The sequence below is a fragment of the Ambystoma mexicanum genome, chromosome 2p (assembly GCF_040938575.1).
Source record: "Ambystoma mexicanum isolate Mex_15411 chromosome 2p, UKY_AmexF1_1, whole genome shotgun sequence".
Classification (NCBI taxonomy): Eukaryota; Metazoa; Chordata; class Amphibia; order Caudata; family Ambystomatidae; genus Ambystoma; species Ambystoma mexicanum.
The window spans coordinates 264,043,047-264,070,142 of NC_090923.1; the positions used below are offsets into that span (position 1 = coordinate 264,043,047).

At 41.5% G+C, this 27,096-nt stretch overlaps 1 protein-coding gene across 5 annotated transcripts in view; it reads right to left on the reverse strand.

The window, feature by feature from the left end:
- Positions 1 to 27,096, reverse strand: part of CHL1 (cell adhesion molecule L1 like) — a 780,691-nt gene that overhangs the window by 358,965 nt on the left and 394,630 nt on the right. For 4 of the 5 annotated variants that reach the window (XM_069643529.1, XM_069643531.1, XM_069643532.1 and 1 more), the window contains exons 6-8: positions 13,157 to 13,279; positions 8,849 to 9,019; positions 3,261 to 3,308 (exon numbers count right to left, since the gene is read on the reverse strand). In XM_069643529.1, the coding sequence (XP_069499630.1) occupies positions 3,261 to 3,308; positions 8,849 to 9,019; positions 13,157 to 13,279 (342 nt within the window). The remainder of the gene's footprint in view (positions 1 to 3,260; positions 3,309 to 8,848; positions 9,020 to 13,156; positions 13,280 to 27,096) is intronic. The other variant, XM_069643530.1, reaches the window with a different exon arrangement.

The window sequence follows — 27,096 nt, forward strand, 5'->3', positions numbered from 1 at the left end:
ATGATAAAGTTACCACATCCAGTTGCCTTGAACATGGCTTGCATGCTTTGAGCCTACTTTTACCCTGCTACCCTAAGCAAAAAATATTGAATGTATTTTAAGTGTATTTGAATCATACTATTTTGTTATACATCTCTGCTAATCATACATTTATGGGAGCTCTAGTAAATCTGGAGCGGACTATGTCAATCTAAATGAGTCAGGTGTTTCCACTTCATATCTCACACTTCTTCAGAAAGGACACATGTAGCCAGTCATTTTCTCTATTAGCTCCAAAAAACTGCTACATCATAACATCCTACTGCTCACTGTTTTTCTCAAAGAGAATTTAAGAATTCAATCTTAAACCTTTTGCCCGTGGCATGTCACAGACCTTGGGATACCCTGTATATGGGATGCCCTGATTCGGCTGCATCTGTGCTCCAGTCAAAATCTCTATATTGTCCCTCCAATAAATCAGCACTGGTCAGGTTGCATATTATCTATGTCTCCATGCAAAGCTATCAAACTCCCTTTCACAGAAAATATGCGTGTACAAGTGCCATCTCATTTTTCAAGATACATTTCTTCCATGTATGAAGCCTGTCGTGATTATAGGCGCAGGACAGTCCCTTTTGCATCTCTCCTGCTCACTAAGCTCCTCATCACGGATCTCCTCCAGGAATGCATCGATGTAGGAGGTAAGACATCTGCTCTGCCTTTCATGGTTTTGACGGGGTTTCCTTGGTACTAAATACTGGTGCTGGACTCTAATCTGAAAAATCCCACACCGGTTTCTTTTCTATTTCCTGCAATGATCCTCTTTTCCAACATAGGTCGATCATATTGCTGTTTTACTGACGTTTTTACTTCTGCAATTAATCTTATTTTATTGAAATCATGTGATTTCTTGCATAACGTCTAATCGACAAAGTGCCTTGTTGGAGGCTATTGTGTGTTTTGTCAAACAGTTGATTATTTAAGACATTAATTCTACTATCGTCAGTATTGGCTTGCAATGAAAGAAACTGAAAGAAACACATGTCTGAAATTACCAATTTACCATTTCTGATGTGCGCTATATGAGGTATCGTGATCAAGAGGGACATTGTGCCATCTGCTCTAGAACCAATACAATGGGATACAACACTAAACCAGTCAAGGGATCTCCCCAAACTCTGGTTGGTTACATTCTGAAGCACAAGGGCTGATTATGATACTCTGTGTTATGTCCTGTTTACCTGACTAGAATGTTCCACCCAAATAGAGTCGGCAAAACCTTTGACTGGTATGATTGAGCAGAATGTTCCCCCATCCCGCCTCCCCCGGATTAGATGGGAAAATCCTGACCTTTGGTCAATTCTGGTGCCTGTAACATTCAGGCTGCTGTTATTCAGTGAAATGGATGGCACTCTGTCCAATCCACTTACCTACTTGCCTGTGGTGGAAAAATAGGCAGAGTGGGGAATATTTTGTCCTAAAGGGGAGCCTGATCTATCACAACTAAGCACTGTTCCATTGTCTCCATATCAATGAGGTCACTTTTAATGAAGGATCTTAGGTATCTTTCTTAAGTAGGATTTTAAACAACAGTTTTTCTTAGCTGCGGTACTATTGGGACTTCTGATGATAAAGCACTGTTATCTATGTTTAGAACTACAGTGGGTTTTAACAGAACAGTACTGGTACGTGTCTCAAGATTTTTCAACAGAAAGTATATAATAATAGGGACTTTTAACTAGAGAGAATCAATATCTGTCTACAGTACCAAAGTTACGTGTTACGGGGTGAGGTGTGTGCAAATAGAGCGTTACAGTAGTCGAGCCTTGAACCAATGAGCACCCTGATGATGTGAAGGCAATTGTCTGAGGAGAGAAACGGTCTGCTGGTCTTAATTAGTTTAGTGGTGTAGGCCACAAAGGAAGCAATGGAATTGACCTGCTGTGTTAGCGAAAGGGTAGCATCAAGGTAGATACCTAAGGTCTTAACATCGCTGCATACTGGGATTGATATCCCCTCCATAATGAAGGAACTTTAGCTTTTGTCAAGTTTGTTGAGGACCATATGGGTGCCAACGAGAAGGATGTCCGTCTTGTCATCATTCAGACCTCACATGTGTGATGTCATCCATGCCTGAATTGTTTTGTACACTGAGCTCAAAGTGTCGGACTCAGAGGCGTAATTGCCAGTTAGTGGTAGAAGGATCTGCGTGTCGTCTGCATAGTTGTTATATGAGATGCCTAGTCCATCTAGCAAGTCGATAGCAGTTTTATAACAATGTCATACAATGCTGGGAGACGCAGAAGCCTTGGGGAACGCTGCATGTAACGGGAGAGCGGGTGGCTATTACATTGTCTGCAAACATCTGCAAAGAGACCTCCATCAATTCCAATGGGCAAAAGTCAAATTGGGGCTGGTCGGACCGGTCTGTGGGCATGGGGGATTGGGTGGGTATGGTTATTGGGCACAAAGGTAGATTTTTGGGAGACGATTTTTTTTTTGTAGTATCTCTATTTTGTTCAGGAGAGTGTTTTAGATATTAGCGCACCAAGCAACATCCTTGGTGCAGGAGGAAGGGATGGCTGTAGGGGACTCTAGCTCGCACATGATAGAGAAGAGTTCCCATGAGCTTGATTTAGCTACCCTTAAATACATGGAAAGAAAAAAAAAACATACCTTTCCTGCTATGGGAAAAACAAAGTGGATTGAAGGCACCTCTATCCATTCGAGTACAAAGATTCTTTTTTTTGTTGGCGTTAAAAAAAGGTACAGGATGTTAATGGATTAGCAACCTTGTTTAAACAATAGATTCAGAATTTCAGAAATAAAGCATTTAATATTTTTGGAAATCTATATCTGTCACTAAGAACCTAGTTCTTAATCAGAAGGCTTCAAAGATGTATTAAAAGGGATTCATCCACAAAACACATAATGCGAGCCATTCTGGCGTTCAATGGCACACTGTACTAATATTAGCATTTGTCGGATTTCAAAAGAGAGCAATGGTGATGTCTACACTACTTTAATCATACTTCAAGAGCATCTACTGACATATGTCTGCAGCACTATGTACATTTGAAGAGACAGAGATGGCATTAAATAGACACAAATAAAGGAAGACTAACGCACATTAGAAAGTGGTAGCACTGGGTCGCCATTCCAGGGTGAATGTATTGAGGGCAAGGGGGTGTTAAAGACATTCATCTTTCTGTTACTTCACACCTCAAATCAACCAAACAATTGCAGGTTTCATACAGGAAGGTTGGCTTGATGGCACTCACCCCCGGTGCTGGCGGCATGAGGGGACTGGGAGGAGTTAGAATGCTTAACTGAAATAGAACAAAAAATAAAACACAAGTGAAGCCATGAAAATGGAAGAAATACAAAAAACGATATGAACAAAAAGAAATCTATTGACAAAACGATACCAATGCAAAATTTAGAACGATAAAAGCTGCAGGTTGAAGTCCCCATGGGAACTTAAACGAATGATCATAGATGGGGGAGAAACGGGGAATATGGAGAGAAAGGGACCTAGACGAGATACCAATGGCAGAGTGAGGGAGGGAGACAGGGGGGTAAGAAGAGAGATTTATAGAAAGGGGGAGAGCGAGGGGATGTGGAGGGGCTGAGACAAAGAGAGAAAGAGAGTGAGCGAGGAGCACAGAGTCATAGAAAGGGTGAGGAAGAGAGAGGGAGAAAAGGGTAGAGCGACGTACATAGAAGAAGAAGAGAGATATGCAGGGAGTGAGGAGGAGGTAGGGAGACTGAGAGAGAGAGAGACAGAGAGAGAGAGAGAGAGAGAGAAAGAGATTGTTGGGAAGAAGAACAGAGCTAGAGGAGAGCAAACTGAGTTTATAGAAGAGACTTAACACAGAGCAGGAGAGGAACAGAAGGTGAACTGAGAAAGAGGAAAAGTTACAGTGTTTGCAATATTAATAGGAAGAGGGGAGAGGGAGAGCTGTTCAGTAGAATGGGGATGGACCAAACCAAAGTGATGCATAAATATGCACAACAAATGCTTCTGAATTTGGAAATCAATAAAAACATGAATGAAAACATAAATGAGACTTTGCGAAAGACTGTGTGGCTCCTTAAGCATATGTTGTAAGATGCGTGAATGCATTCAACCCCCAATAACACGATTAGAAAAAGTATTTAATGGCAGCACACCCGGCATATGCAAGTGGAGAGTGCCGTTTTCAAAGACTATCCAAAACTATCATTAAAAAAATAGGCTGGAAACCTGAATTTATATGTGTGGATACATAGATACATAGTATTTGAAGAGTAAAATTCATAACAGCGTTATGTTGATTTCATCTTCTTACTAGTGTTAGAAAGTCACTCAGGGCTCGGGCTTCAATAAATGGAAACCATGGCCTTGCTGACTATTGGTCCACCTATCATCACTGTTCTACTGTGTGCACTCTGAGATGTACTAGGGCAGGTTCCAGCAGAAGTGCCCACCTCTGTTAGGAATTCACGAGACAGACACTCCACAGATACAGACATGGGAATGTTAACAGCAGTTGCAAAGTGTTTCTGCTGCCAATTGCTCCAGTGCCCATGCACCAACTGCACTTGCACAGTGCTTTCCAAATGATTCCACACACCCAATGATCAGTGTACCTATGTCGCACACACAAAATCAAGCATTTACCAAGTTCATGGAGCACCCTAACATTTCACATCCACATAGCACCTTTCATCACTCATTCAATGTGAAGGCCCCATCCCTGTGGAACAATCTTCCTAAAAGTTTGAGGAGTCACTCCTCCCTCCTCTCTTTTAAGAAGGAATTGAAGACCCTCTTATTCGCCTGCATCCCTAAAAACTTCAGGTTCTTCCAACGGCATTGTCTATGTTACTGGGTATCTCAGAAAATCTCCTTGAAGGCTTCCTGGACATCTCTCCTTATAGTTGTCTCCTTGGTGTTGTATGTCCTTCTCTGTAGTCTGCACCTTTATGCCCGAGGGTCAATAGTGCGCATAACAAATGTAATGTAATGTAATGTAATCACCCCTTTCCAAAAGAGCCTACATGCATACCTGTTTCCCCAACATAATCCAGTCACTGAAACTTCCCTGCTACTGCTTGTCTATCTTAATGTAACTTCTGCTTCCCACCCTATGTACTGTGCCCAAAAAGATTCTGGAAAGAAAGAGTGCTGAAGAAAAATGCATATACAATAAAATAAATAAATATTCCACAAGTGACAGACACCAGGCATAGAATTAGGAAGTAACACAGTACATTTATCAATAGCAGGTTCCTAGAAAGATTCGTTCTCCTTTAAAAGAGAATGTTAAGAAAATGTAATGACAGAAAACAAGATTGAAGTGGTGTGAAAGAGTGTGAGAAGTGAAATTCCTTCAAGAGACATAGATGTAACATAAGGAATAGTTTTCTAAATGTGTCTCGGTTTCCAATATAATGTCTGGTTACAATAGAGGCAGGTTGTTGCAGCATTTTTGTGAATCTCCATAATCTACGTGGACTTCCAGGTACATGACTAACTACTCTTCCAGCCATTACCATCGTACCCATGTAAATTGGGTCTATTTAGTAGTCCAGTGGCATGTATAGCTTTGCTCAGCCACCATGTGTACACATTCACTGGTAAGGTATTCAGTCTTACCGGATTAAAAAAAAAAATGTAAATAACCTGCAATTTCTATGTCCTCATATCAGACTTTTTTATTTGGAATAGTAAATTCAATTGGAACTGATGAAAAAGTGTTTTGAGTTGGGCCCAGGGAGTTATGGAAAAAAGTTGAAACTATTGAGGCATTTCATTATTGATGGCTAAAAAGCCCCAATATGAGAGAAGAATCACTGCCTCGAGATAACCCACACTATGAGAGATTGTGAAAGACAGTAATAGAGGAGAACAACAAGATACTGAAGAAATAGCATGTTTGTTGTATACTCTTTTCAGACTGGTTACAATACATAATACTAACAATGTCTACCTAATACATATTATATCTGCACACATATGGTTACATGTATATATACATGGATGTGCACTGCACCTGTTACATAATGCATACACACATTTGCATTGTCCTTAGTTACTTCTATAAGATCATTTGAAAGTTCATTCAAATTTTAATTTTCAATCATTGAAATGGGAATAAGAGGGTGTGATGGGATGTAAAGGCTTTCTTTTCTCATTCACAGTGCAATTTAGGAGAGGGGCAGTGCACAATAATGGGCCAAATACTTTGGCATGTCAGAGGACTGGCAGCCATGGGGAAGGGAGATATATAACCATAAATATGGTGGGTGGAATGTTTGACATCAATATTAACCAAGGGCATTGCTCACGACAACTTTCCATACCACTGTTTCTCAGCCTGTCTGTGGCATTTCAGATGGGGACCAGTCATGTGTAAATCAAGGAATAACAAAATTAAGGGGGCAGACCAGCCGGAACTGCAGGGAAACACAAGTAATCCTAGACCTATTTAAGCCAAACAAAAGGACGACTGTGTTAATGGTGGAATAGGAGATAGAAGGCATTGGAACAGAGATCATACACGGTGTCCCTCCCTCCGACCCAAAGATACATAGATTTGAAGGATGATGATGTTGAAGGAGTGTGCAGTTTCATTAGGAGACGGGGTAAATGATATTATAGTTGGGGTAATATTAAGTGGATTGTCGCTAAGGCAAACCAGAGGAAAGACAGTAGAAAAATAATAAGTTAAAGTTTAAAGTGCATTTTAATTGTATTGTATTGTTTAAAGCAAGGATTAGCATGAGAGCAGCAGTAGCACAGCACTGTGAGATAGAGTATGTGTATCAGTTTGTAAATCCATTGAGGTTAGTTCTTGTTCAGGTGTTGTTGAAAAATCCCTGTATAGAGAGGTTTGGGAAATTGAATAATTTTGAGATCATTCCAAGTGGAGACTGGAATCGAGTTCCAAATGATGGGTGCCTGACAAGAGAAGGATAGTTTGCAGAACTTCTCTTTACAGACGAGTTGTGATTCAAGCCAGTGATAATGACACATTTCAGCATGACTGTAAAAAGATGTGCTGCAGCACGGTGGTCTGCTTTTAGCGGAGCCAAATGAGCAGCTTGGATCCCTATCAAAGGGGAATTTTCTCAATTGATGTGCGAGACCACAACGTTTTGCACTATGCTCCAGAAGTCCTCTGGCACGATTAAGAGTTTGATTTTGTAAAGGGTGGACATTTGGGACCAGCCTATTTGGGCCGTCTTGGAGACGTGTTTCTGAAAGGACAGGCTGCTGGCAATGGTGAAGCCTGAGCATTTTGCTGAATTCTTCTAGGTGCATATAATTGACTTACTGGACAATGCGTTGCTTGGCATGGGGACTGATAAGAACACATTTGGTCTTGGATGGGTTAAGTTTGAGGTAGGCACGTGAAATCCAGGACTGGATGATGTCTAAGTAATCTTGGAGGCAACTGATGCTGTGTGGGCTTTTTAATGTAATTTACAACTGAGTATTGTCTGCATATTGATGACTTCATATATTTGGTTATTTTAATAATGTTCCCAGAGGTTCCATTTAAAGGTTAAACAGGATTTGCGAGAGGATGGATCCTTGAAGCACTCCTTAGAAGACTGGGAGTAAGTCATAAGAAGACAGAAGACAAAAGAATAAGGGAAGGAAGGGGAAACAAACAGGAAAGGAAAAGAGGGTTTATCAGCTCACACCCACAATTTTATCATTATATGAGCAATGAAAAGAAGAGTGCGCATATAATGGGATTACTGTATAGGGGATATCTCACAAAGGTTTCTCTTTCTCTTGGCAGACGACTCGCATGTTCTCTCCTTGGGACCTGAGCTGTTCAGTTCCCAGAAAGCTTTTCAGCAGAAAAAAACATACTTAGGTGTTCCTCATTAAGCTGTGTGACTTGACAGCCAAGCCAGGTTTGCAGTATTATCATTCACCCATATAGTTCCTAGGCTCCCACTGTTCCAGCTATGAGAGGCCAGCTCTAAACTCAAACTGATGATAAGGGAGAATGGTTTTGGTGTTTTACATGAACAACTGAACTAAATTCACTGAGCATCCTGGAGGGAGGCAATTGCTCTTACTTCAAGGGGGATCAGAAATATTGCATAAATGAAAGATTTAAGCATCACTAAAAGATATTAATAATCACATAGATGGCGGATGGTCACTATTTTGTTTGCTTAAATTAATCCCTTTCTACGAGGAGGTGATGCACTGAGGGCCATAGGACATGTGCCCTTCTCTATAGCCCCACCCTTGCTCTACGATAAAGTGTTTTGCTATATTGCAAAATGATATCCATTTAGAAACAAAAGCAATAGTAACATGCAAGACTGTATCAACAATCTACACATGCCGACAACAATTTCAAATTATGCAGTCTAGCACAGGCCACACATCATTGACATTCATTCAATCACAATACACTTTGATGTATTATTATTATTATTATTATTATTATTATTATTATTATTATTATTATTATTATTATTATTATTATTATTACTATTACTATTATTATTATTATTATTAAATGATTCACTCAACAACTCCTTCATCAGCTGTACAGAGCATACCATACAGAACCCCATGATAAGGTCAGGCGTTGTAGGGAAGCACTTGGCTGATAAAGGCAATTAAGCAGATCCTACTATTGAGAGAATGCAACCTTCTCCAGGTGATCGAATTGACAAGGTAAGGTGGATATGGTGTGCCAACTGCAGGGTGTTCTACTGTAGGATTCATGTTGCCTTGTGTGTCTTATGAGAGTGCATTTTGTGTCTCTGCTTGACCATACAACCTTCTACCACCACAGAGACTCATTTTATTTACTCCCTTAGGCTCTCCACTGACTGCCCCGACTCTTACTGGTATTGACCGTCAGGGTCATGGCATTCTTCTGGACAATGACTCTCATACTGGTGAAGGCAGCGAAGCAGTAGTAGTCACTCCGACTGTCTTCCTCCTCTGTGTTGGCAAAGTAGAGATTCCCATCCAGGCCGATGGACACGCGCTCATCCTGGGGAATGTGAACCAAATCTGAAAGAAAGCAAATGTTCAACTATAATGAGTCATTTGGCGTTGTCTTCTATGTAAAGTCAGCTCAGAGAAGCCAACGCTGTAACGTGAGCAGCATCAAACCACCACGACCCAGAAGTGTACTCAATTTCCTTGAAAACAAAGAATACCACAGCTTAGAGAGCAACAGGATCTACCGCTCAGAAATAAATACAGGCTATCAATCAAACAAGGGCATATCATCTAGTCAAAGAACAAGCGATATTCCAGTTGTGCAGTAGCTCATTGTACATCAATTAAATAACACATACTGTGAAGTAAACATCCAGCAAGCAGACCTTCCCTCAAACTTATAGGGCGGCAACAAGGGTTACTTCAGAGGACGGCGTTGGACTAAGTGCACCACTGAGCTAGGCAGCTGGAACAATTCTTAGCCATAGTGTTTCTGATTAAATGACATTCAGTGGGTTGCTAGTTTGATTACTTAATAAAAGGTGAAGTAATTTTAATAAAGGGATAATGCCTTTCAGTAGACAGGGAAATAATTGACACCTGCCTTAGCCTTAGCAGGAACAACAATGAGGGTAATGAAGCAAGGTACTATTACAATTAACTATTCACTAACATTCCAGTGAAAGCAGATGTAGGCAGTTATCAGTTTTGTACACAACGCTAAGGATAACAATCAACATCCTGATGTCTGCTGTGCAGTGTAAACTGTAACAATGAACACACTGCTCGTTCAACATCAGTTTTATACCAAACATTCACACATTAAAAAAATAAACATAAATAGTGCATTAACAAAATCCTTATCCATCCCACAAAGTGCAGCTAGTTATATATAGCAGCGTAGGGGTATTTATGCACTGAAACTGTTGGTAAAGTAGCTCGGTAAGTTTTTCGTCTGTTTTAGATGTCTGTGCTCAAACGGTATTTAGAGGATGAAACACCTACAAGGCCAAATCAGTCCATCATTAATCTGAGGTCCATAAACGTAATAATAATAACATATCATTTGAGAAAGCTTAGAAGAGGGAGGAATCCATCATTTAGCACTATATATTGTTCTATAGTGTTAGTACCTTTTCTACAGGCTATACTGGGCGTTAGCAGCTCGGCGGCCTGAGTTAAAGGCCCGAGTGATGAGAGGACTTTTAACAAGGGCACCGGGACGTTATCTCCGGGTAAAGCTTGTGGAACGGGTAACTAAGGCTATTAGCACCTCGGGTTACCAAAGTGGTAACCCAGGGTATTACAAAAATTTGTATTTTCATTCAAAGAACAGGGCATATTCATTCAAAGAAAATACTGTGCCAAGATTCCTGCCATGGTTGTGGAATGCAGGGCTCCGTACGGAGCCCCTCCTCCATTTCTTTGGTGAGCAGAAAATGCAGTGAAGGTGCTGCAGCGCAGGTGGTTGAGCTGCTGCCACAATCAGGTAATTAGGGTAGGGGAGGCAGGTTGAGATTAGTAAACAAATAGAAGGGGATCCAGTGCGTGGGTGCGGAGAAGATGGCGGAGTGGGGTAAGCAGCCAACAGGTTCCATGGAACGTGGGCTGTGATCGGGAGTATCAGTCAGTGAACCAAGGAATTGACTGACTGGTCAGATACCAAATCAATTTTTGCCAAAGCGGCTATATTTATTCAGTAAAGAGTTGAAGTGAGTACAAATGTAAACACACAATAAATATTAGCTATAGTTTGTACAATCATGACCCAATGGCAAATTGATGAGCAGAAAGAAGTATAGATATATCACAAAATGATTGCCACATTTGTCGCATGAACCAGGAAATGGCCAAAAAGGCCAATTGACCAAGACAAACTTTTAACACTTATGCCTAATTAATGTTCCACAAGAAAACTATACGCATTTGTCACAAAAAATGTTTAGGCACATTTGCCTCAAGAACCAAAATATGATCAAGAAAGTAAATTGTCCAAGAAGAACATTTAACACATTTGCCTGTCAGAATATGGCCAAGAAGAACAATTGACCTCAAAAAACATTTAACTCATTTGCCTGCTAACACTTGTTTCAACCTGCTACGGTCTTCATCAGGGCCAAAAATCATATCTCACTTGAGAATAGTGATAACCTAGACAGTGCACCACAATATTGATACTGTCCAGTGCAGCGTGTGCCTAGAAACTTGGTTGGGGTTGCATTAGGTCCACTAAGTGCACCAACTATTTATCTGCAAGTATGCAGGCAGCTGGTTTACTGCAGTCAAATTAAGCTGAGAGAATTATTCCTGGAAGTTATATTGTCAGCGAGATATTGCAGTATAACCCAATCTGAATAGTGTATTTGAGTTCATCTCGTCTCTCCCACACTCTGTGATCTGTGCTATAGTCTGTTATCTTGAATTTTGTTGCACTTTAGAGCCAATGGTAATCCTGGGTGTTCTGCACTACAGTCTGTTATCTTGCATTTTCTCGCATACTTAAAAGCCAAAAGATATGGTCATCCTGGGCAGGTGCAGAATAGATTGGGTTATACTTCAATGTCTCACTGACAATATAACTTCCAGGCATAACACTCTCAGCATAATTTGCCTGCAGTAAACCAGCTGCCTGCATACTTGCAGATAAATAGTTGGTACACTTTGTGGACCTAATGCAACCAAAACCAAGTTTCTAGGCACACACCACACCAGACAGTATCAATATTGTGGTGCACTGTCTAGGTTATCAGTATTCCCACGTGAGATATGATTTTTGGTCCTGATGAAGACCGTAGCATGTTGAAACATGTGTTGGCAGGCAAATGAGTTAAATTCCTTTTGTAGGCAAATGAGTTAAATGTTTTTTGAGGTCAATTGTTCTTCTATACATTTTCTGACAGGCAAATGTGTTAAGTGTTCTTCTTGGACAATTTACTTTCTTGATCATATTTTAGTTCTTGAGGCAAATGTGGCAAAACACATTTTTTGGGGACAAATCAGTACAATTTTCTTGTGGCACATTCATTAGGCAAATGTATTAAATGTTTTTCTTGGTCAATTGGCCTTTTTGGCCATTTGCTGGTTCATGAGACAAATGTGTCAATAATTTTGTGATATATCTATACTTTTTTGTGCTCATCAATTTGCCATTGGGTCATGATTGTACAAACAACAAACTATAGCTAATATTTATTGTGTGTTTACATTAGTACTCACTTTGGCTCTTTACTGAATAAAAATAACCGCTTTGGCAAAAATTGATTTGGTAACTGACCAGTCAGTCAATTCTTTGGAATCTGTGTGCCATGCGCAGTTAGCAGAGGTCAAAATACTTTGTATGATTTATCACTAGGTGATTTATGCAAGTCACCAGACCTTCTACTTCTGCAGCAGGTGGTTTGAAGAGATCATCTATTTTCATCTTTGGCATTACTGCAATAACAAAGGTTTTGCACACTCCAGAAATAGGTTCCCTATATCGCCTTTCAGTTGTGAACCAAGGAACCTGATTGGCTGCGCCCCCCAACCCGGGTGCTAATATATATTATTTCAAGCATCACACGCAGCAGTGATAACCACAGGGCAATACAAATACATATCTTGTAGAACATGCGTATGGCATTACTAGTTATAGAGCAGACCAAATCCAACAGTCTATGGTCCTGATTAATGGGGAGCCGGTCCGGTAAAAATGCCGGAAAAAATGCTGGTACTTTTACGGGACTGGCTCACCCTGAGCCTGCCGGTAGGGGCAGTGAACTACTGACAAGCTTGACCTGCTGGGAGTTCAGGCCCCTACCGGCAGAAAAATGACTGAATCACCTGCACCGTTGATTCAGTAGTTCCCATCCCATGAAGTCCTATTGGACTCCATGGGATGGGAACTTACCACCGTTGTCAGCACCCGTAATATCCCGGTATCCCAGGGATATCAGGCACCGGTAACAGTAAGTCGAGTGTGCTGGTAACCAGAGAGTTGTACAGACGGGTTAACGGCTTACTCATAATGATGGCCTATGTCTACAACAGAGAGCAACATTATCACACACTGCAACATTATTAAGCTTGTACATGGGAATGAAAAATAAACCACAGAATGAATATTGTTGTGAAGCCGGATAAGAATATAGGTGCGGATGGAGGATGGATATTGAAGGATAGTTTGACAGGTATCCAAGAAATTTCTCTATTAAAAATACATCTCACCATTTGTCATCCAGTAAATGTGCAGGGGTGGAATGCCCTCTGGAGGATTACACTGCAGCACCACTGGGTCGCCCTCCTCCACCTCTTCAGGGGCGGTATTCTCATTAGGAAATTTGGGGATTCCTGTGCCAAAACAGATATTGAAAGTCATACATTGCACAGTCATTTTATAATATAAGAACACTCTTCAAAACATCAATTACAGATAATTTTCTCAAGATTCATTTGTACACAGGTTGTGAAGATGGGAAACCCTGTCATTTATATTCAGGGATATTTAAAGGTTTGAACTTTGTACTTCCTAAAGACATCTCTCTCACTAATACATGCATATTGTATATATATATATATATATATATATATATATATATATATATATATATATATATATATATATATATATATATTGCCTGTAGTTAAGGGGTAAGTTGCTCAACCCACATAGGAAAGCAGTTTTTGGGCGGAATATATCTTTGGTGTCGTTTTGACGAATCTTCACAACATTTGGAAAACATGTTTTACATCCACTTCTGAATGTTTCGGTGAACTTTTGTGTGGTTATTTCAAAGGGGGGGGAGTTAGAGGGTGCTCCCAAAACTTTTGAAATCCGGATAGACATGAATAGAAAATGTTTTGCTTGGGCTAGATCCCAAACTGCTTGAAGGATTTCCACCAAACTTGCGCAAGGGGAAGCGACCCCGTCCTGAAAGCATTGTTTCGTAAATTTGGTCTTAATCCATCCAGCAGATTTTATTAAAATTGCCAAAAACTAGGTCTAAAGAAAATTGTGATATCTCCACCCGGTCTGTGGACTCACTTACTGATTTGGTGTCTGCAGACAAGTCTGAGCCAATCAGGGAGCCAAGTGACATTTGTGGACATCATATTTGGTCACGGATTGGTCAATTAAAAACATGAGGTGCGTTAAAACCTTTAAAATGGAAGCCATGTTGGATTTTCGAACCACGCCCATAGTGTGGAACATCACAGTAAAAACGTTATAGAAAAGACAACATTACACTTGTCAAACAAATGAAACAATCTCTGGGGAGGTGATGGGTGATGAGTATGGGATGGGTAATGACCAGAAAAAGGCCAAAATCAGATGTTTTTTCATCTCAAACGTTTTGAAACATGGCTGTGATGTTCGGGAACTTGACAAATGATCGAGGACATCCATGCATATGTGTGCAATAGAGGGTTGTTGAAGAGAAGTTATTAGATGGCATATAACTTAGGAACCGTGCAACAATATTGAATAAAAGTTAGACCTAACTTTGAATGTTGTTGAAAATTGTGGTGCCGTTTCGTCAAGAGGGGGCACCATTAGAATGGGGTCCCAAAATGTTTGCATGGCTTATAGCTTTGGTGCAGTTTGACGAAGCCTCATATTTTACAACCACTTCTGAATTGTTTGGTGAACCTTCGTGCAGTTTTGTCAAGGGGGGAGTTATAGGGTGATCCCAAAACTTTTGAAATCTGGATAGACATGAATAGAAAAAAATGTTGCTTTAGGCTAGATCCCAAACCACTGGAGGGATTTGCACCAAACTTGCACGAGGAGAGGCAGCCAGGTCCAAGAAGCCTGCTTTTGTAAATTTTGTGTTAATCCATCCTTTAGATTTTATTAAAATGGCTAAAAAGTAGGTGCAAAACAAATTGTGATATCTCCATTCGGGCCGCAGACTCACTTCCTGATTTAGTGTCCGCAGACAACTCTGAGCCAATAAGGAGGCCAAGTGACGTTCGTGGACATCATGTCCGGCCGCAGATTGGTCAATTAAAACATGAGGTGCATTCAAACTTTTCAAATTGAAAGCCACGTTGCATTTGCGAACTGCACCCATAGTCTGCGAACATCACTGAAAAAGCATTATAGAAAAAACAACATTACAATCTGGCGCGTCGAAGGGATATGAGTATCGGATGGGTTATGGCCAGAAAAAGCCATAAATCAGATGTTTTTCACCTCAAATGTTTCCGAACATGGCTGCGATGTTCTGGAACTTGACTAATATTCGAGGACATCCATGCATATGTGTGCATAGAGGGTTGGTGAAGTGCAGTTATTAGGTGGCTTATAACTTTGGCACTGTACAATAAAAGTGCACAAAATGTAGACCCAACTTTTAATGTTGTTTAAATGTTAGGCGCCACTTCATCAAGAGGGGGCAAAATAAGAATGGGGGTCCTAAAATATTTGATTGGCTTAAAGCTTTGGGGCCATTTGACAAATTTGCAGAAAAGTTTGCAAAAAGATTATAGACTGTGTCATGAAAACGTATGCAGTGTTTGAAGGTATTTTGTCGAGAAAGGCCAAAATTGTAAGGGGGGGTCCCATATAGTTTTTAATCGGGATAGGCGTCATAGGGAAAATAAATTCTGGTCATGGCTACATCTCGAAGTGCTGGACAGACGTGGGTGCTGGACAGACATGCAGCAAATTGTGAGCAGAGTATTGACAAGGACCCAAAAACATGCTTTGCAAATCTGGCCTGCGTTTTATTTTTCAAAAAACTGTCAAAATGTAGGTACAACTAATAGTGATATAACTTTGGTGCCTGAGGTATAGCCTCTGGCAATGGCCAGTGACCAGATTTTCTATGGCATGTAAATCTGTCCGGATACAGGCCATTGCCACCAGGACCCGGCTACGGGGTTTAAGTGGGTATGGGCACAATGGACTGACGAGGTAGTTAAAGTGGCCACTGGGCTTGGGCCCGGAAAGTGCAGGTGCACAAAATAGTGATAGAACTTTGATGCCTGAGGCATACCCTGTGGCCCTGGATAGTATCCAGATTGTATGGGTCGTTGCCAATCTGGCCACTGGCCATGGCCACTAGGTACTGACAATGGCGTTAAAGTGGGCATGGCGATTAGTGACTATGTTTTTTGGGCCGGAAGGATAGCTCAGGGGCAATGCATTTGTCTTGGAAGCAATACAACGCATAGCAACACAGGTATGAATCCCGGTCTCACACTTAGAAACTGGTCTCCGGTATAAAGCGCATTATAAAAGAACAATTATAAATTATGTGGTATATCATTCACATTGGGATAGGCTTGAATGGGAAAATAAATCTTCTAGTGGCTACAACCTGAAGTGCTGGACTGATTTACAGCAAACTTGCACACAGAGGATCAGCAAGGGCCCAAAACCATGCTTTGGAATTCTGTCAAGTGTTTTATTTTTTCCAAAGTGTCAAAATGTAGGTACAAAGGAAAGTGATCAAACTTTGGTGTCTGGGAAGTGGTCCTGGCCCCCGGAAAGGACAATTGTGATTTGCTGATTTGGGCCCCATGGATTGTGGACACTGGGTATGACTGCAAGCCATGAACACTGGCCACTTGTCACATTATGGGGACATAGTGGACAAAAAACCAGGCTGAGTGCAATGGATTATGAGGGTCTTTTGGTGGCGCCGGGTTCATAGTCGAGTCTCATGCCCTTGGCAGTTCAAACGTGACTTGCAGCCTCAGCAGGCAAGGCTGGAAATGACACAGATGAGTATGTGCTGCAAAGCATATGCTTCTTATAGAAGGCTGATTGTCTTTTCACATATGTTAGAAGAGAAGGAGTGCCTCCTGAGTGCTGTTAGATTCTCCGGGCCGTTCTCTACTGCCTTTTGTACCTTGCAAGGATGTATCTGTTAGTGTTGCTTATGAGGAATCTGCATTAAACTGCTGAAAGACCTAAACCCTACCCACAAGCCAGCTGAGGAATCTACAAAATCATGGGTCATGCACATTTAAGTGTGGCATCCCTGAGTGCCCCATGAGTGCTGTTAGCTGTTTGATGGCTTGTGGCACTGGGGCAGGAAAGGGCTCTGTTTAATTCACCCTGCTATTGGTGTTCCATCTAAGCTCAGTAAGCTTCTTTATTATTTGTCAATATTGTCCTTTAGTATAAGTGGTTTCTTTTTCCCCCCTTATTAGGCAGGCACACCTTAATTGTGTGTACAATATGAGGAAAAAGAAGAGAGCTGTTTCTTCTCCAAAATACATTTTAGTAGCACCTCTACTTTTTACTAACAGCTGCCAAAGCCTATCACTTGCTATGGCTTTGCCCCTTCCTCCGTCTCCCAAGGCTGACAATAAAACTCCTGAGATGGGAGGTCCGGAGGAGGTAAACTGCAGCATCTTGATTGTAACGACTGCTGTAGTTCATGAACAAATATCTGAAGTCATGTATATTTCGGGGAAGACTTGGGGACTTTACCCCAAGAAATTCATAATCAAATAATTGGTGCATTACCAGTTTCGCCAAGATTGGGGAATTATTCCTTCCTGAACACCCCGCCCCTCTTCTCAACAGGCAAAGTGTTGATGCTGGCACTTTTTGAACACCTGCGGAAAGAGGGGTCGGGTGATTTTAGTTTTACTTCTGCAGAAAGACAGGAACATCATCCCACTGAACAGGAAGGTAATCCTTTGGCTCATTTCTCGGCTCTTTTGGCTGTGCAGACAGATCGTTCCCATTAGTCAAAGTTATTTTCGAAGTATTTACAATATATTTCTCTCCATTTGCCCTTTCTGAATCTTACGTTGCAGGGCAACTTTGGCAAACATCTATTCAGATGAATGGGCTTATTGTCAGGTATGGGTGTACCGCAACCCCGGTGAACTATCATCCCACGCCATTAACTGAAAGTGGCATAACTGGCTGAGCATATGGTCCTTGGAAACTTGCATCTGTTACTCGATGGGATTACACCAGAATAATTCTGAGTCCAAATAACCGGACAAACCTAAGAAGAAGAACCAAAGTTGCTGTTTTATTAGCAATTATCTAAAACAGGGAGTTTACAATGAACACTGAAGGACATATGCTCATTCTCAGTGATTTCCACATGAAATACAATGATATACTTTCTTTGTGTTGCAGAATGATTCCACGCTGCGTGACAACAGTGAAAAACCTTTTCAATGGTTGGGATTGGTTAAGAAACACATCTAGATATACAATCATATATGAGCTAGGTTTGTTACTGTCTGTCAGATATCAGGTGGACAACTTATGATAACCTCTTCATACAAAGTATGTAAGCAAAATCAGTTACACAGTGTTTCACTGGTTTGTCAAGCTATAAGGTCCTTAGTTATATGGACTAATACAATTGGTTTGGCATGCTTGTGCCATGTCTGGAACATTCGGTTCAATTGGCAGCACATAAGTCAAGACCCAGGTGCAGGCAGATAGGACATGAAGCTGTCCTACACCCAAGTAGCCCAACATCTCTCATCGCCCATGCTTTCTGCCATGACATTCTCTTTAAGAAATGTGTTATAATTATTATGGTATTTAGTTTCTCACAAAATTGTACCATTTAAAAAAAGAAATCTGTCTTCCTTCATATTTATACAACTGACAATTTTTCCAAAACAATTTCCAGAAATGTGGCTAACGCTTGAGTATATGTTGGTGAGTGACCCGCATAGAGGGTCTTCCACCACGCTTCTGCATTTAAACCAAATTGTCTTGACAAGTGCGTATACAAATACAGAGTTCTCGGTCTTCGGAGCACTAGCAAAAAAAGCTTCAAATGGTTCAAGGACTCGCCATGCTTGTTACACAGTCTGCAGCACATTGAGTCGTTGACTAGACCATATCTCTGCAATGTGGTTTTATTGCGCAAGATATTTAGTCAAAATCTCAAGTACAAATCTCGATGTATGTTGGATGGAATTTTGTTCAAATAACTTGATGTCATATTATACAATGCCATCATGATTTCGGTGAGCGTATGTGTTAGTGAATTTACTCTTGCTGATTCTATCATTTGTCATTTGTTAAAATTCTTTTAAAATATGCTGGGTTTTGGCTCAGAATTTCTAGAGTAACTCCCAGGTCACTTAAAATGGCAAGACATCTTTCTGACCATCAGTTCAAAACCCAATCCGTATAAGCCTCCAGATTTTGCACAAGATTTAGAATTGGATTGGGCATGGTGTTAGTATGTTTCCAAAGAGTAACAGATATTTCCATGTTACTCTTACGTATAATGGCAGGAGGCCATGTTTGTGTCGAATAATGGCTACTGGCACTGCGTTAGGTAGTTGTAGTATAGCTTGCCAAAATGTTCCTTCCAATCGGTCTCACGTATCCCTGGGTAAACAAGTTTCCGAGGCATAAATTAGAGCGGGGACTACTTTTGTATTATAAAATTGCACCAAGAGCATCACTCTGTAGAAACTGGGCTTCATTTGTCTTTATTCAATTCTGCTACTTTTGTTTTCTTTTTTTAATTGCCTCTACTCTTGCTACTAGGGGAGCATCCAGGAACTCTCTGATGTCCTTATGCAAACTCTGCCTCTGCTCACTAATCTGTACATCAGGACAATGTTTTATTTTATAAAAGCTGCTGGGACGCTAATGTTGCTGACCCTTATATGCTGATAATGCTAGTATATAATCAGATCCTTGTTGATTGCACTCTATCCAGACAATGTTTCTGGGAGTTTCTTGGCTTCATTTGATTTCATGCATATGCAGGTTTCACTTGATTTGGCCTTAATTGGGTGTTGCCATGTTTTTTCTACTTGATTGTTCGACATCATCAATGAAAGAGTCAATGGTTTGTGATCACTAGCAAGTGTTGCAAATATCTTTGTCCACCATTCCTAACATGTTTCTTGAAACATAAAAGTAGTCTAACGTGGCATTCCGGACTACATTTTTCCAGGTTTTTACACCATGTAGATCGCCTTTGGTGTTACCATGTAACATGTGGAAATGCCTTGATTTTAGTGTTTGTGTCCATGTTTTTAACCAGGTGTTTTTGTTTGATGCTTTCCATGAGGTTGGCAAAGTAGCGCTTTTCTCATATGCCAAACAATCAATGTTTAGGTCACTGCATATGTGACTATGTTTACAAAGTCTATGCATGCAAGGTTGTTTGGATTCCAGTATAAGTTGATCAAAATAAGATGTTCATGTGACCCATGGTCAGATTTTGAGTTCAATTTCAAAATCAAGATTTAGATAAATGGATTTGGTTGAATTACCTTGACGACATCTAAGTTTTACAAGCTTCTTCCAAAAATGCACAGGTCAGCTGAAGGTCTGCCCACTCTTCCTTTCAAGGCTTTATTATGATATGTGGTGAAGGCATTCAAGTAATGAGTCTCATCTAGCCAGCATTCTTGCAGGCATAAGATATTTACCAGTGCTTGCAATTCAGGAAGGCATTGTAGAAGTATTACATGACACAATCACCATTCTCCATTGGTCTTCATTTTTCTGGCTTTAACATTGATTGTTCCCTGAGAGTGAATTCTCTTTGTACTTGGCCTTCCAGAATATTCTTGTCATAGGAATGGAACGGGAGTGAGGCCACTCGCTATCATGTCTGGAACTCAAAGTTCAAGCCCTATTTTCAGCTTTGGCTCACATGACAATAGACCACGATTCTACTCATTTCTGCAAGCTTTTAAATGTTTTAATGAATTAAGAATTGGCATCTTCTGTGTTCTTTCTTGCACCTTCACATGAGAGGATGCATCTTCTGCACACATGTTCCTCTTCCACTTAGACAGCTGACCTTGACTTCTCAGCATTTGACTTCAGGCCAGACAGACAACCAATGTAACTCCAACAACCTGTTATTCTACTGCGACACAGCCTTTCATTTTCTCTTCATAATTTCTTGGCTTACTTATTTCATGATACCAATGTACAGTTCTAAACAATGGTGGCTCTGCCTGCATTCTATTCACTATTTGTAGCTGGCCTACATGATGACTTGATCTATCTTGCATTTCAGCATGTTTAGATTCATTTACCTTTTGATTTCTGCAGCACTTTCTAACGTGTAATCTTCTTCTTTTACATTTTTAAGGTTCACTTGATTCTTTACTTCATCATTAATCCTCTAAGATTCATACATTGGGCCTCATTAGGACCCAGGCGTTAAGGGGTTAACAGCACCGTAAAAGGTGTCGGCGCCGCTAAACCCTTAACGCCTTACTACGAGGTCCCTTTGTGGGACCCAACCTTAACGGCTGGTCTAGACCAGCCGTTAAAGTAGGGGCCCGCAAATGGACTCTCGAGGTAAGTATGGTACCGCAATTTGTGGTACCGTACTTACTGCCTTCCCCATTCCCATTATGCCCTATGGGGCAAAAATGGGAATGGGGAAGGGCCATGGTGGCATGGGGAATTACCACACCGCCAACCTTGGAATGGGGTGGTAATTCCCCATTTTGCCATGGCGGACTCCGGCATCGACCATGGTGCTAATAGCACCATTGTTTTCTGCCAGATTCCTAATGAGGACCATTGTCTTCATTCATCATTTCAGAACTTTGTGCACACTTTCCCATGAAGCCATCAGTCCATTGTCTTTGCTCTTTCTCATATTCATTCAGGCATCTCCTCCTACAGGCTTTCATCAACTCGAGGGTACATTCAATATGGTTGTCTTAATGGATACTGTCTTCCAAATACTTGCTGCAGTATTGGTACAATAGCTGTTGTTAGACAGGGCATGGTCTCATGTCTTGAATACAGGAGAAGTAGCGGGGTAGGATCTCCTGTGGATGTGTACGTCTGCTCGTCTACAAGTCATTGAACCATTGGGGTTTTCTTATGGTCATGACGGCAACTCGAGCGATGTAGCACTGCTTATTGGGCAACTAAGTAATGCAGTGAATTTACCATGTAAAAAAGCAAAAAAGTGGAAAAAGCTAAGAAGAAAATTATGTGAGTAAAGCACAGTGAAATATAAACAAGAGTTCTCGCAAATGTTTGCGTACACTTGCACAAAATGATTTTAGGGGCTGTAGTTATCCTGAAGAAAATGTACTGCTACCTGAAGAAATTGAATTGGAATGACTAAGTCACCCTTTACTTAATTCTGAGACACCGGGGATGGTCCCATTGGAAAATCTGAGAAAGCAGGGGGTCCAGGTGGACGGAGTGTTACAGACATATTGTGAATCAAGGTTATCAGATGGTATGAAGTATAAAGGAAAAGCAACTAGGAAACAACCAGAATTAGCTGTTTTTGAAATCTTTAAACAACTGAAAAAAGACATGTTGAAAGTAACTATTGATGACCCATCAACAACGAATGAAGGTACTCCTGATAGTAGTCCAGCCTTAGACTGTAAAGCTAGAAGAGTTTCAGATAAAACTTCCAAAGAGCAAGGAAAAGAGGACAGCCAATTTTTTAATGAAGGTAACATGCCATGAAAGGATAGGTCTCCTGTTTTGCAGCTCACAGCAGAAGATATAAGGGAAATTGTAACAACCATATTGAATCATTTTAGAAATCCTTCCCCGTGTCTGCTCCTGTTCATCGGGACCTTAGGGCGGCCACTAATGGGGAGAACTATCCTAATAAGGGAAGCAGCCAAGTTATACTCTATGATGAACCGCTGGTGGCGACATTCTCCAATATGTCTTCAAGTGACATAGATAAGGAACCTTGTCTCAATGCAGGGGGAAATTACGATCAATATCTGAGAGATCAGAAATTACGATCAATATCTGAGAGATCATATCTTTCCCGATGATCCAAGTTTGGTAATAAATAAAATGTTTGACAAGGGAGGTCAAAGCTCTCTGAATAGAGGCCAACTGCTGGCTCTCTTTAATTAAATTCCAGTGTTATTCCTAATCACATTGAAAGACATACATTGGTTGATTGTATTCATTTACGAAGATATGATCTCATCAGATTGGTGATTCCGTAACAGATAGTCTATGAGATATTATTAAGTGAAGCCCTGAATTTTCATCGGGTGTGCTATGATTTAGTACCATTTATGATGATACAGCGTAACAGGGGTCATTTAGCTGATTCTGTGTCGCTCCCTGTAACAGGTTGGAATCCAAAACTTTTAAAGGGCCAATAAGTTACCTCTGTACTGCCCAGGTCCAAAGAAGATGGGTATACTGACTGGCACTGGTTTGCAGTTTTGTTAAGAAATCTTATCACAGAACTAAAGGATCTTAAGAGTCCCCTTTATTAGGGAGGGTTACCTTTTGTTACTGTCTTGGAATACCAGGGGATTCTCCCCTCTTTCTTCTGGCACCCTCCTCCGTTCCCAATTGCAAGCATACTCCTTCATCATGTTACAAGAGACGTGGATGGAGGGTACGCCAGGGTTCGACGGATATGTTATTTTTACAGAACCAGCCATCCAGGGTGTTAGAGGCCGGCCCTTGGGGGGGGTTTGTAAATTTCCATTAAGTCTAGTTGTTATCTAAAGGTTAACGGCCACTGGAAAGTTTCAAGGGTTATCCTTGTCTTGGCAATAGAAAAGGCTGTTAGGTTTACGTTTAGGAATATATTGCTAGCTAATCTATATGTTAATCCTATTTATAATTTGGAACAGATGCTCAGTCCCCTAAATGAAATCTTGGAAGCCTGGCTAATTTTTCTCCCCTTAGGGGACACTTTAATTTCTGGATATTTTAATTCTGATTGTCACTATATTAGTGAATTTGAAATTTAACACCTCGATTCAGGGAATCCAGTTGATGAATTGGTGGTAGGGGGAGATTGACCAAGGTGATCAGTGTATATTGGTGAAAACATCTAAGAGGAAAACTGTTCAGGGTCAGAAGTGGTGTCAAACTATGGAAGGCCGGGGTTTGATTAGGTTAACTAATCTTTATCTACTAATGACATTTTATGTTTTAGAAACATGCAACACGAGTGTTATTCTGTCTGTCGATTTTGCAATCAAATATTAGATATCAGAAAAATAAATTTTACCACATCTATTATTGTATTGTATTGCTCTTAGGCCACAGCAAATTAATATTTTGCAAAATGTGTATGCACTACAGAATTGGTAGAGTTGGAACTTTGATAGTGGTCTATGTTAAATAGTGTCTTTCAAATTTGCAGTACTGAGATTTGTATCTAATGTATGTTAACTTTTATAGAGAATTTTGGTTAGTATGTAATAGTCTTGCGTTTTTAGCAAATTTAAATGAAATGTTGTAAAGACTGGAGGGGGGTGTCTGTACTTCCGCTCTCTATATGGTCGAGGAGAGGCACAGAGAACCCCAGCCAAAATTCTCTATTATTGGTAACGTAGTCGAGCAATCAAGGCCTAGCTTTTCAGGAGGTGATGCAGGCTGGTTCTTAAGTACAGTGTAGTCCCCGAACCCCTCAAAAAGGAATGTCCACACACTGTATTACTGAAAACACAGTCTTTATATAATTAATATTCAAAGGTATGTACACAATCACAATAACGCACTTTGTACTCAGAAGTCAACAATGATAAAGATATACAATTCTAAAGTGGTACCAAACATGTTATCAAATCTAATTAAAGTACATCAACTCTACGGTTAAAATGTCACACAGATCAATAACGAGGAAACCAGCAATAGAGATAGGAAGGAACGTAAGATGGTTGAAACAATAGGCTGAATGCTGGCCTCTACCGATAGACACAGTTCTATGTGGCGATCCCCCCACCTGGACAACCTGTAAAATAAAGGTATATAGCACAAGCCCAGTCCATATATTGTTCAATAGCCTTATTTCATCCTATTAAGGTTTTACCCCCCCAATGTACCTGGTGGAGTAGAGTTCTTCGAAGACGCGTCAAAGGATCCTTCTTGAGTGACTCCCTTTAAAGCAGGAGCCACGGATCATCGAGAGACGTCGAAGATGGTGAACTTGTCATTGACGGCGGCGATGAGAAGTTCAAGGGTGCCGAAACCCCGATGTCGATCCAGGCGGTGCTCGTCAGCGACGTCCTGCGAGGATGAGGTGTGCGGGGCACCTCAGCGTTGGATTGTTCAGGACCGCAAAGAGTTTCAGAAGAACTGTGGCCCAACAAGGGCGTCGAGTTGTCGAAGCCTTTGTGGCCTTCAGGTGGCGGGAAACCCACCGGTGGATTCTCCTCGGCGCGTTGGTCGTCCTCGGCTTTCTCCGGTGGGACAAAGTCCTTGGATTCAAATGTACTTAGGCAAAGGAGTGGGCGGCTCTGGTCATTGGCGGCACGGCGTCAAGTGGTCCCCACGGCTGGGCAACACAACTTTGATGGGCCTCCAGCGGTTACACAAACCTGCGAATCCTGGTCAACGGCAATAGACTTCGACAGCGGCAAAGTCTGGGTGCTTTGCTTTGTTCTCCTCAGCGGTCCCGTCTCGGGTCGGCAGCCTCTCATGGGTCTGACTTCCAGAGAGCTTCGGCGAAGGTTAGCGGTGCTCGATGGTTCCTCGGAGCAAGGGAAGAGGGTGCCTTACCAGGTCCTCTCTCGGATCAGTCATTGACGGGTTCGGCAGCTTTCAGATCAGGTCGAAGCAAATACAACAGCAAGTCTTCGTCTCCCAGCTGGGCGTCGAGGATCAGCAGTTCCAGTTACTCTTCAAGTGTAGACACAGCTTCAGAACAATTTCCAGTGGTGAGAGGTCCCCAGATATACTATCTTGTCTCTCATCCACACTGCTGGGTCACTCTCAGCAGCCAATCATACAGAAGGGCATTCATGCAGTCAGTCAGCCAATCAGGCACACAGTGCATTCAGGCCATCCTCCTCCCTCTCAGACACTCACAACAAGGAATGTGGATTGGGACAAGTACCCAGCCATTCATCACTACACACTGTATTCAGGCCAGTTTTGGGCAGGGCTGTCTCAGTCTTTGTCTCTCATACCAGAAACCAGACAGCCACAACAAGAAGTGCATATTGGTCACACACTCCATTCGCCCAGGTCCCACCCACAGGGCGTACCCACAACATACAGTCACTGGGAAGGCTCCAGTCATTCTGGACTAGACTTCACAACAACACCATATATGGAACTTCCACCCAACAGCCAGTCAGGGGTAAGGGACAGAGTCAGGGCTTCGTAAGACTTTGGTGAAAACATGGTAATAGGTAATAGAAAGCAAGAGGCCACAGGGGCCATCTTGTTTCCCCATCAGGAATCAACTGATTCCAATGGCAGGGCCTGGGGATCCCAAAATGGAGGATACTCAGCGCACCTGTCAAAGTCAGCATGGAGCTGCCACCAGCCCATGCCCTGCTCTGCGGGCCACCCACAGGTGCCCAAACACATACACTAGGGGCACAGGGTTGTACCCCCAACCCATGGGTGCCATAAGGGTATCCCATGGGTCTGTTCACCAAACCAAAAGAGAGAGAGCTGCACCGCCAGGAGTCCCACATAAACCCCTGTGCGGAAAATACGACAGAACACATGATAAAAAGGCAGTAAAGGACAAGGATACGGAGGCCCTGTCCCTCCGATGCATTTCCAGCATCACAAATGTATAAATTGTTATATTTGTTATTTAATTGTGTGTTTCCTATTGCATATAGTTGTGTAAATGTTTATTTAAACCAACACAAATAAATTAAATAAGAGACATATTATTATTAATTTAAATACAGTGCTGTAACATCATGAAACATTTTCACTTATACAAACCATAAACACTCAGTGAAAAATCTTTGATAAAGGGACATTATGTTATGTTAAGTTTATTAGTATTGCACACTGCTACCACCCAGGGGCAGTTTCCAGGTACTCGTGTGGCTCTGTAAGAGAAGTGAATAGGGAGGTTATTGGGGAAAGGGTGAGAGGAGGGTTCAGAACCACAAGGAACTGGTATCTGTGAGTGTTATTTTGCATGTGGTAGTTTGTGCGAGAGGCCTCGTGCATTGTAGCAGAATGGGTAAGATTCAGTGCTTCTGGTTTGTGGTGGTGTTTGTTTTGGTGTTAGTGTGTTTTTTATGTTTCGGTGGGTTTGGTCATACGCACTGGTTGGATAGCGTCCATAAGGGATCCAGAGTCATGGGAGGCCGTAGCTGTAAAATAACCCGGTACTTGGTGTGTATTTGCGTTGTCAATGGTTTTATGGACTATGTGGGAGGTTATCTCTAGGTGTGCCCAGTTCAAGGTCTGGTGAAGTGGTGTCAGTTATGTCAGCGGAGCAGAGAGGGGAATTTCAGTAAGTAAGTCG